The sequence below is a fragment of the Dendrobates tinctorius genome, unplaced genomic scaffold (genome assembly GCF_039654945.1).
Source record: "Dendrobates tinctorius isolate UK_male_01 unplaced genomic scaffold, ASM3965494v1 ptg000228l, whole genome shotgun sequence".
Taxonomy (NCBI): Eukaryota; Metazoa; Chordata; class Amphibia; order Anura; family Dendrobatidae; genus Dendrobates; species Dendrobates tinctorius.
This window is the reverse complement of record NW_027361895.1, coordinates 1352772-1365062: the sequence shown is the minus strand read 5'-3', so window position 1 is coordinate 1365062 and position 12291 is coordinate 1352772. Positions and strand designations below refer to the sequence as shown.

General features: G+C 42.9%; 1 protein-coding gene across 1 annotated transcript in view; it reads right to left on the bottom strand.

Annotated features, from left to right (window-relative positions):
- Positions 1-829: 829 nt before the first annotated feature.
- The window catches only part of LOC141059513 (hepatic lectin-like), a 58110-nt gene continuing 46648 nt past the window's right edge, over positions 830-12291 (bottom strand). Inside the window, exon 7 of the mRNA XM_073555681.1 lies at positions 830-1130. Coding sequence (XP_073411782.1) covers positions 998-1130 — 133 coding nt within the window. The 3' untranslated portion in view covers positions 830-997. The remainder of the gene's footprint in view (positions 1131-12291) is intronic.

Genomic DNA, 12291 nt, shown 5'->3' with positions numbered 1-12291 from the left:
AGCAATGGTACATGTATATAATATTGGATATTTAGTTCACACTGTTTTGATCAGAAAAGTGTTTTTATCTTAGGTTCTGTTTGTTAAATGGCCACAGTGTGAATGCATTGCACACCTATGCATTGCACTTATACCAACATGTGCCTTGACTCAATTTTCTGGTTTTAGTTTACAAAAATGTCAAGGTAGATTCAAAGCATGTTCAGGTGTTGTAAGAAATATCAACACTTCTGTATTGTCTAATCTCTGGCATCTTTACTACTCCTATATGTGAAGTGCATTGAGAACGCAGAACATCGGGCATGAGTCAAATCCATTTACTGTCATCGGTGGTGGCCATGCCCGGTGCCTGGCACACTGATGCAGTGGTGGGCACATGGCTGTGGATGTGCAGAGTGATGCCGGTGTTACTGTTCCCTCATGGCTGGATGATCCATCTATAAGTGCGAGTCCCAGCAGTCAAACCCCACTGATCGATAGATATTTGGCATTTTGTTTCACTGGTCAGCAATAAGTCATTGTTCTCCAGAAATGTCCTCACTAGTTTGTCAATCCACCATCGTCGTGAGACAAGGGCATACATGTGTGTAGTCCTCTATACATTATTAGGGGTTGTCATTGCTACTTTTATTTACGGATAGTAGTCCTCTCTTCTTTGCGTGACCCTTAAACAGCATCACCGGTTATACTTAGATGCCTAGTTTACCCTTGGCCACTAGGGATCTTTATACAGTACATAATTCTTGTCTATAATTAAATCTTATATGAAGATGGACACTCTGGATTAGCTGCGAATATACCGAAGTTATGTAAAGTCAATAAAAAGCAAGGTTTTTGGGTTTTTTTAATGCACAAAACACAGCTGCTCTGTTATCAGTTTTCCTGAACATTGAGTCGTATCGATCCTACAGTAGTTACTTAATGATATTATCATATAACTTCTAGGTTTTAATGAGTGGAGCTGTTTATAATGACTGTCCATGAATACAATGAAAGGTTACGCTTTCTTCTCGCAGATGGAAAATGGAGTGCTATCGTGGCAGTCCCTGTCATTCCATAGCGCGTCCGTCCGAACTTGAGCACAATCTTCCTCACCTCCATAACTATTGGGCTCATTGAGCTCCCAGTTCCTGCAACAGGGAGTAAATAATACGAGACAATGACATAGGAGAAGTTAGTCTTAGTGCAGACTGCATCCAAGCCCTACCTTTGTCAGATTCCCCTGAAGATGCTTTAGTCATGTCTATAGGACTCTATTTGCCTAATGTTGGCCCAAAGAGTGTGGTTTTCCTTTGGCCTTAGTTGAGCTGGCATACACTTGTATATATTTATTTAATATGAATAAGAAGGTGCAAAACAACCCATCAGCATAATCAATGTTGAGAGACAGACTGCAAGTGGCAGTCTACCTTAACAACTCACGCCAACTCCAAACAGATGAGAAATCAGGAGAACAAGGAGTCCACAGTGATAAAAAAAATCATAAATTTTATAATCCCGCTCAATAAGTGCAAAGGAATTTACATATCAGTAAATCCATTTCATATAAAGGAATTTCCATATCAAAAAAATCCATATCATATAAAGTGTCACCTATCAGTAATGAAGCCCTTACTTATACCCTTAATAAAGTGCATAAATGTGCAAACAAATGCAATTAACGCTTGAGAGGAAAAAGGCTTACCGATCAATGAGAAATTAAGAGGGGGAGTCCCACGCCAGATGTCACACAAGCAGCCTTCTCCTTATGGTCGGGACGTCTCTGGAAGCATGTGTTACTTATGTTATATTATATATGCTTTTTTAGCTTGTATTGTTCTTTAATAAAATTTATAATTATTTTTTATCACTGTGGACTCCTTGTTCTCCTGATTTCTCATGAATAAAAAGGTGGTAGTGAATTGTGTAGGTGCTATATGGCGCTTACATATTTACTTCCCAAGGTCCACAAAGATCCAGTGGAACCCCCGGGACGTCCTATTGTCTCTGGCATTGGAGGGCTGTGCGACCCAATTTGTAAATTCATAGAATATTATCTACATCCAATAGTGGAGACCCTGGCCTCCTTTGTCAGAGACACCAGGGACGTCCTGAGGAAGACTGATGGCTTGATTTTGGAGCTGGACGTGTTCCTTGTCACGGCCGATGTAGAATCTCCGTACTGTACACTAGCATCAATCATAGGGATGGCTTAGAGGCGGTACGGTTCTTTTTGGACATGGGTGACCTTGACCTGTCTTTGCTTTCCCTGATCATGGAGCTGCTGGAATTCATTCTGAGACATTTTTTTACTTTTATGGACAAATTTTATTTACAGAAACGAGGCACGGTGATGGGCGCGGCATGTGCACCATCGTACGCCAACCTCTTCCTCGGCTTTTCGGAGAGGGGGTTGTTCGGGGATGGCGCATGTGCCACCTCCCATGCGCTGTGCTGGTATAGGCATATCAATGACATTTTGATGATTTGGCAGGGTCCCGAGCCTGCTCTTCATGGGTTCATCAGTGCACTCAATCAGAATGAGCATAATATTAAACTCACTTATAAGACTTCTATTGAGAATATTGATTTTCTTGATACAAAAATCTCAGTTTCTGGGGACAGCACTGTATTTACTGATGTTTTCTGGAAGGAGACATCGGTGAATGCATTGCTGCATGCCTCGTCCGCACATACACCTTCTACCATATGGGCCATTCCAACTGGCCAGTTTCTGAGAGTGAAACGTGCTGTGAATTCCCTGGCTCAGACTTCTGAGCCGAAGCTCCCCCTGCTCCCTCCGTTGGTTACTGGAGGTAGTGGAGCTGGACAGATTGACAGAGGTCTGCCATCTGGTGATGATGACGACGATTGGAGATCTGGGGATAGTGATTGGAGTATTTAAGACTGCTGACTTCCTGCAGTCCCTGCTGGTGATTGCTTTCCTGTTCATTCAGAGGTCTGATGTCTCCTGCCCTGATCCTGCATTTGTTCAGCTAAGTGGTTCATTTTCTAATCCTTGCATCTGATCTGGTTTTGTCTCTCTCTGCTTGATGTGCGGGTTCAGCTTGCTCCTCTGGGGGCTGTGCTGGACCACCGCCCATATGTTACAGCCTGAGTTAGTTTGTTTGGTCCCCTGTTATACTGGTCTCTTTTGCTTTGCTGCCAGTTCATACCTAAGTGCTGATATAGTGGGGGCGAAGTCGTGTGACTTCAGTGTTTTTTTGTACATCAGACGTGTTGAATTTTTCAGGGTTTTTGCATGATTGCAGACAGTGTCTTTCCTTTCCTATCCTGTCTAGTTAGTCTGGGCCCCATCGTTTGCTCAGTCTATTTTTCTGCCTGCATTTGTGTTTCATCTTGTCTCACCGACAATATATGTTTGAGGGCTATCTATTCCTTTTGGGGACTGCTCCAGGGCAGTTTGGATTTTGCCTTTCTTGCTTTAAGCTTTGCTGGCTCTACGGCTGTGCCGAGGCATCTCGGGCATCGTGGGTACGCTCCACAGCTGTTGCTAGTTGTGTGGATAGGATCAGGGGTCTGCAAGCCGTTTAGTTGCCAACCTCTCTGGTTTTCTGGTGGCTTAGCCTGTTCCTGCTATCCTCCTCGGTGATCCATTCATAACAGAAACGTATTTGCTCTACTGATGGAGTATCTGAGGAGCAGGCCCAGGACCTTTCCCGGCGATTCCACGATCGGGGATACAGCAGGAGACTGGTCCAGGGAGGTTATCTATAGGCCAAGAAGATGCCACGTAATCAACTATTGGGTGTCTCACAAAAATCAATGGGGAAAGATCAACCTATTAGATTCATATTCACTTATAATAACCAGTGGTTACAGATAAGATACATTTTGGCCAAACATTGGCCTGTTTGAGATCAGACCCCACATTGAGGAACATCTTACCTGACCATCCTCTTCTTATGACCAGGAGATCTCAGAATTTGAGGGATCTCTTGGTTAAGAGCCACTATGTGGCCAGCCCTCAGGATCATTTTGGAGCTGGTGTGCAGATATGGGGCTGTTACCCATGCGGTTCATGTATGGCCTGTAGGAATATCAGTCGAACCTCATCTTTTACCACAGTTGGGGGAGGTGGGAGCCATCGGATTACCAGCTACATATCATGTAGCACTTTCTACAGTTAGGCCCATATATGTTTGGACAGAGACAACATTTTTCTAATTTTGGTTCTAGACATTACCACAATGAATTTTAAACAAAACAATTCAGATGCAGTTGAAGTTCAGACTTTCAGCTTTCATTTGAGGGTATCCACATTAAAATTGGATGAAGGGTTTAGGTGTTTCAGCTCCTTAACATGTACCACCCTGTTTTTAAAGGGACCAAAAGTAATTGGACAATTGACTCCAAGGCTATTTCATGGATAGGTGTGGGCAATCCCTTTGTTATGTCATTCTCAATTAAGCAGATAAAAGGCCTGGAGTTGATTTGAGGTGTGGTGCTTGCATTTGGAAGGTTTTGCTGTGAAGGAAACATGCAGTCAACGGAGCTCTCCATGCAGGTGAAACAAGCATCCTTAAGCTGCAAAAACAGAAAAAAAACCCATCCAAGAAATTGCTTCAACATTAGGAGTGGCAAAATCTACAGTTTGGGACATCCTGAGAAAGAAAGAAAGCACTGGTGAACTCATCATTGCAAAAAGACCTGGGCGCCCACGGAAGACAACAGTGGTGGATGATCGCAGAATAATCTCCATGGTAAACCCCTTCACAACAGCCAACCAAGTGACCAACACGCTCCAGGAGGTAGGCGTATCAATATCCAAATCTACCATAAAGAGAAGACTGCATGAAAGTAAATACAGAGGGTTCACTGCACGGTGCAAGCCACTCATAAGCATCAAGAATCAAAAGGCTAGACTGGACTTTGCTAAAAAACATCTAAAAAAGCCAGCACAGTTCTGGAAGAACATTCTTTGGACAGATGAAACCAAGATCAACCTCTACCAGAATAATGGAAAGAGAAAAGTATGGCAAAGGCGTGGTACAGCTCATGATCCAAAGCACACCACATCATCTGTAAAACACGGCGGAGGCAGTGTGATGGCTTGGGCATGCATGGCTGCCAGTGGCACTGGGTCACTAGTGTTTATTGATGATGTGACACAGGACAGAAGCAGCCGAATGAATTCTGAGGTCTTCAGAGCCATACTGTGTGCTCAGATCCAGCCAAATGCAGCCAAACTGATTGGTCGTCGTTTCATGCTACAGATGGACAATGACCCAAAACATAAAGCCAAAGCAACCCAGGAGTTTATTAAAGCAAAGAAGTGGAATATTCATGAATGGACAAGTCAGTCACCTGATCTCAACCCAATTGAGCATGCATTTAACCCCTTAATGTCCAACGACGGACACAGTCCGTCATCAGACATTTCCCCTGCTTTGATGAGGGCTCCGGCGCTGAGCCCGCATCAAAGCCGGGACATGTCAGCTGTTATGAACAGCTGACATGTGCCCGCAATAGGCGCGAGCGGAATCGCCGTCCGCCCGCGCCTATTAACTAGTTAAATGCCGCTGTCAAAGCTGACAGCGTGCATTTAAATAGCATTTCCGGCCGCCGGGCCGGAAATGACGTCACCGCCGACCCCCGTCACGTGATCGGGGGTCGGCGTCATGTTGCCTGGACAACCAGAGGTCTCTATGAGACCTCTATGGTTATTCCAGGCATATGGCTTTCAGCGCCACCCGGTGGTCGGCGCTGAAAGCACAGCAGTAAATCTGCCACATATGGGCGATCTGCTCATCGCCCATATGTAGCAGAGCCGATCAGGTTGCGCAAGCTTCTAGCCTCCTATGGAGGCTATTGAAGCATGCCAAAAGTAAAAAAAAATGTTTAAAAATTAAAAAAACCTAAAAGTTCAAATCACCCCCCTTTCGCCCCAATCAAAATAAAACAGTAAAAAAAAAATCCCACATACACATATTAGGTATTGCCACGTTCAGAATCGCCCAATCTATCAATAAAAAAAAAGCATTAACCCGATCGCTAAACGGCGTAGCGAGAAAAAAATTAAAAACGCCAGAATTACGTTTTTTTGGTCACCAAGACATTGCATTAAAATGCAATAACAGGCGATCAAAAGAACGTATCTGCACAAAAGTGGTATCATTAACCCCTTACCTACAATTGACGTAATATTCCGTCCATGTGACCATGGACCTAATTACCATGGACGGAATATTACGTCATCGCGATCAGCGGCGCCCACGTGGTGAGCGCCGCTGATCGCGGCCGAGTGTCAGCTAATTATCATAGCTGACACCCGGCACAATGTGTCTGGGGCGGTCACGGACTGCCCCCGACACGTTAACCCCTTGCACACCGCGATCAAACACGATCGCGGTGTACCGGGGGTTAAAGGGAAGCATCGGCAGGGAAGTGGCTCCCTCCGTGCTTCCCTGAGCCCCCCACGGCAGCGCAATGTGCAGCGCTGCTGCGGGGGGCTCTTTCCCTACAGGCCCCCGGATCCAAGATGGCGACGGGGGCCTGCAGGGAGCTGACTTCCTCACTGCCTGCAAAGCGCAGGCATGAGGAAGTCTGCAGCAGTGCCTGTGACAGATCGCTGATCTGTCACAGTGATCTGTGATGTGACAGATCAGCGATCTGTCACAGGACAGTGATGTCCCACCTGGGACAAGGTAATAAAGTAAAAAAAAAAAAAAAAAAAAGTGTTAAAAATAATTAAAAAAAATCGCTAAATAAATTAGTAAAAAAAAAAAAAAATATTCCCCAATAAATCCATTTTTTCAAAATAAAAAAAAACAAAAACAATAAAAGTACACATATTTGGTATCGCCGCGTCCGTAATGACCTGCCCTATAAAACTGTCCCATTAGTTAACCCCTTTAGCGAACCCCTTGAAAAATAAAAATAAAAAACGAAGCAAAAAATAATGATTTATTATCATATCACCGAACAAAAAGTGCCAAAACGCGCGATCAAAAAGACACATATAAATATGCATGGTACTGCTGAAAACGTCATCTTGTCCTGCAAAAAACGAGCCACCACACAGCATCATCCGCAAAAAAATATAAAAGTTATAGCTCGCAGAATAAAGCGATACAAAAATAATTATTTTTTATATAAAATTGTTTTCATTGCAAAAAACCGACAAAACATAAAAAAAGACCTAAATGAGGTATCGCTGTAACCGTACTGACCCGAAGAATAAAAACGCGTTATCAATTTTACCGCACGCGGAACGGTGTAAACGCACCCCCCAAAAGAAATTCATGAAACGCTGGTTTTTGTTCATTCTGCGTCCCAAAAATCGGAATAAAAAGCGATCAAAAAATGTCACGTGCCCGAAAATGGTACCAATAAAAACGTCAACTCATCCCGCAAAAAATAAGACCTCACATGACTCGGTGGGTCAAAATACGGAAAAATTATAGCTCACAATATGTGGTGATGCAAAAACTATTTTTACAATAAAAAGCGTCTTTTAGCGTGCGACAGCCGCCAAACATAAAAACCGCCATAAATCATAAATCAAACCCCCCGTTATCACCCCCTTAGTTAGGGAAAAATAATAAAACTAAAAGAAAATGTATTTATTTCCATTTTCCCGCTAGGGTTAGGGTTAGGCTAGGGTTAGGGCTAGGGTTAGGGTTAGGGCTCGGGTTAGGGCTAGGGTTAGGGCTAGGGTTAGGGCTAGGGTTAGGGCTAGGGCTAGGGTTAGGGCTAGGGCTCAGATTAGGGTTAGGGGTGTGTTGAGGTTAGGGTTGGAGTTATAATTGGGGGTTTCCACTGTTTGGGCACATCAGGTGCTCTCCAAAGGCAACATGGCGTCTGATCTCAATTCCAGCCAATTCTGCGTTGAAAAAGTCAAATGGTGCTCCTTCCCTTCCAAGCTCTGCCATGTGCCCAAACAGTGTTTTACCCCCACATGTAGGGTATCAGCCTACTCAGGACAAATTACAAAACAACTTTTGGGGTCCAATTTCTCCTGTTACCCTTAGGAAAATAAAAAATTGGGGGCAAAAATATAATTTTGCGGAAAAAAATGTTTTTTTTATTTTCACGCCCAGGCGTTATAAACTTCTGTGAAGCACTTGGGGGTTCAAAGTGCTCTCCACACATCTAGATAAGCTCCGTGGGGGGTCTAGTTTCCAAAATGGGGTCACTTGTGGGGAGTTTCAATAGTTTAGGTACATCAGGGGCTCTCCAAACGCACATGACACCCGCATACCAATCCATCAAAGTCTGCATTCCAAAACGTCACTACTTCCCTTCCGAGCCCCGACGTGTGCACATACAGTAGTTTTCTCCCACATATGAGGTATCAGCGTACTCAGGACCAATTGGACAACAACTTTTGGGGTCCAATTTCTCCTGTTACCCTTGGGAAAATAAAAAAAATGGGGACTAAAAGATGATGTTTGTTGAAAAAATACGATATTTTTATTTTCACGCCCGGTCGTTATAAACTTCTGTGAAGCACTGGGGGGTTCAAAGTGCTCACCACACATCTAGATAAGTTCATTAGGGGGTCTAGTTTCCGAAATGGGGTCACTTGTGGGGGGTTTCCACTGTTTAGGTACATCAGGGGCTCTCCAAACGCAACATGACACCCGCAGACCATTCCATCAAAGTCTGCATTCCAAAACGTCACTACTTCCCTTCCGAGCCCCGACGTGTGCCCATACAGTAGTTTTCTCCCACATATGAGGTATCAGCGTACTCAGGACAAATTGGACAATAACTTTTGGGTCCAATTTCTCCTGTTACCCTTGGGAAAATAAAAAAATGGGGACTAAAAGTTCATGTTTGTGGAAAAAATACGATTTTTTTTATTTTCACGCCCGGACGTTATAAACTTCAGTGAAGCACTGGGGGGTTCAAAGTGCTCACCACACATCTAGATAAGTTCCTTGGGGGGTCTAGTTTCCAAAATGGTGTCATTTGTGGGGGGTTTCTACTGTTTTGGTACATCAGGGGCTTTCCTAACGCGACATGGTGTCCGATCTCAATTCCAGCCAAAAACGTCAAATGGCGCTGCTTCCCTTCCGAGCTCTGCCATACGCCCAAATAGTGGTTTACACCCACATGTGGGGTATCAGCGTACTCAGGATAAATTGCACAATATCTTTTAGGGTCCTGTTACTTTTGGAAAAATAAGAATTGAGGGTGAAAAGATCATTTTTGTGGAAAAAATATGATTTTTTAATTGTACTGCTGTACGTTATAAACTTCTGTGAAGCCCTTGGGGGTTCAAAGTTCTCACCACACATCTAGATAAGTTCCTTGGGGGGTCTAGATTCCAAAATGGTGTCATTTGTGGGGGGTTTCCACTGTTTTGGTACATCAGGGGTTTTCCAATCGCGACATGGTGTCCGATCTCAATTCTAGCCAAAAACGTCAAATGGCGCTGCTTCCCTTCCGAGCTCTGCTATGCGCCCAAATAGTCATTTACACCCACATATGGGGTATCAGCGTACTCAGGACAAATTGCACAATAACTTTTAGGGTCCTGTTACCCTTGGAAAAATAAAAATTGGGGGTGAAAAGATCATTTTTGTGGAAAAAATATGATTTTTTAATTGTACCGCTGTACGTTATAACCTTCTGTGAAGCCCTTGTGGGTTCAAAGTTCTCACCACATATCTAGATAAGTTCCTTGGGGGGTCTAGTTTCCAAAATGGGGTCACTTGGGGGGGTTTCCACTGTTTAGGTACATATGGGGCTCGCCAAACGTGACATGGCGTCCGATCTGAATTCCAGCCAATTTTGCATTGAAAAAGTCAAACGGCGCTCCTTCCATTCTGAGCTCTGCCATGTGCCGAAACAGTGGTTCCCCCCCACATATCAGGTATCAGCGTACTCAGGACAAATTGCACAATAACTTTTGCAGTCCAATTTCTCCTGTTACCCTTGGTAAAATAAAGAAAATTGAACCTGAAGTATTTTTTTTGTGAAAAAAGTTAAATGTTCATTTTTTTAATATTCAAAAAATTCCTGTGACGCACCTAAAGGGTTAATAAACTTCTTGAATGTGGTTTTTAAGCACCTTAAGGGGTGCAGTTTTTAGAATGGTGTCACTTTTGGGTATTTTCTATCATATAGACCCCTCAAAGTGGCTTCAAATGTGAAGTGGTCCCTAAAAATAAAATCATAGAATCATAGAATCATAGAATCGTAGAGTTGGAAGGGACCTCCTGGGCCATCTGGTCCAACCCCCTGCTCAAAGCAGGATTCGCTAAATCATCCCAGTCAGATGTCTGTCCAGCCTCTGTTTGAAGACTTCCATTGAAGGAGAACTCACCACTTCTCGTGGCAGCCTGTTCCACTCATTGATCACTCTAACTGTCAAAAAGTTTTTTCTAATATCTAATCTGTGTCTCTTCCCATTCAGTTTCATCCCATTGCTTCTAGTCTTTCCTTGTGCAAATGAGAATAAAGTTGATCCTTCTACAATGTGACAGCCCTTTAGATATTTGTAGACAGCTATTAAGTCTCCTCTCAGTCTTCTCTTTTGCAAACTAAACATTCCCAAATCCTGCAACCTTTCCTCATAAGACAGGGTTTGCAGACCGGTCACCATTCTGGTCGCTCTTTTCTGAACTTGCTCCAGTTTGTTGATGTCTTTTTTAAAATGTGGTGCCCAAAACTGGACACAATATTCCAGATGAGGTCTGACCAAAGAGGAGTAGAGGGAAATAATGACTTCACGTGATCTAGACTGTATGCTTCTGTTAATACATCCTAGAATTGCATTTGCCTTTTTTGCTGCTGCATCACACTGTTGACTCATATTCAGTCTGTGATCTATTAGTATACCCAAGTCTTTTTCACATGTGCTGTCACTTAGCCCTATTCCTCCCATTCTATATATGCTTTTTTCATTTTTATTGCCCAGATGTAGTACTTTGCATTTCTCCCTGTTAAAAACCATTCTGTTAGTTGCTGCCCACTTCTCCAGTTTATTTAAATCTTTTTGAATCCTCTCTCTCTCTTCTCTAGTATTAGCTATCCCTCCTAGCTTTGTGTCATCAGCAAATTTAATCAGTTTACCCTCAATTCCTTCATCTAAATCGTTGATAAAGATGTTGAACAATACAGGGCCCAGGACAGAGCCCTGTGGTACCCCACTTGAGACATTCTTCCAACTGGATGTGCAGCCATTTACGACCACTCTTTGGGTCCGATCACTAAGCCAGTTATGAATCCACCTAACAGTTGCCTTGTCCATTCCATACTTAGTCATTTTTTCAATAAGGATTGTATGAGAGACTTTGTCAAATGCTTTGCTGAAGTCAAGATATACTATATCTACAGCATTTCCTTGATCCACCCAATCAGTGATACTGTCATAGAAGGAAATTAAGTTAGTCTGACATGACTTATTAGTTAGAAACCCATGCTGACTCTGTTTAATCACTTCATTCTTATCCAGGTATTGACATACATGTTGTTTAATAATTTGTTCAAAGATCTTTCCTGGTATAGAAGTCAGACTCACCGGCCTATAGTTGCCTGGGTCCACCTTCTTCCCCTTTTTGAAGATAGGAACAACATTTGCTCTTCTCCAGTCTTCTGGCACTTCTCCTGTTCTCCAAGAATTTTCAAAGATTATGGAGAGGGGTTCAAAAATTTCTTCTGCTATCTCCTTCAGTACTCTGGGGTGTAATTCATCTGGACCTGGAGACTTGAATTCATTTAGGTTAGCTAAGTGTTTCCTCACTATCTTTCTGTTTATAGATATCCTGGATTCTTCTATTCCCTTAATAGGACAGTGAATAACAGTTGATGTTGCATTTCCTTTCTGAGAGAAAACAGATGCAAAATAGGAATTTAAAAGTTCAGCCTTCTCAACATCCTGTCTTACCATTTCATCATTTTCATCCTGTAAAAATCCTATAGCATCTTTGACTTTTCTTTTACTTTTGACATATCCCCAAAATCCTTTATTATTGCTTTTGACATCTCTTGCGAGCCTCAGTTCATTTTCAGCTTTAGCTAATCTGATTTGTGCCCTGCAGGTTCTGCAGACAGCATTATATTCTTCTTTAGATATGCCTCCCTCTTTCCATTTTATAAACATTTTTTTCTTCCTTTTTAGCATGTGCTTAAGTTCTGTGTTCATCCATCCTGGTTTCCTTAAATGCTTCCTATTCTTCCCTCTTTTCGGAATTGTTAACAACTGTGCTTTGAGAATTTCATTTTTCAAGATTTCCCATCCTTCCTGGACATTTTTGTCTTTAAGGATATCCAGCCATTGGATCCCTCCAATTCTCTTTCTGAATCCCTTAAAATCTGCCTTTCTGAAATCTAACCTTG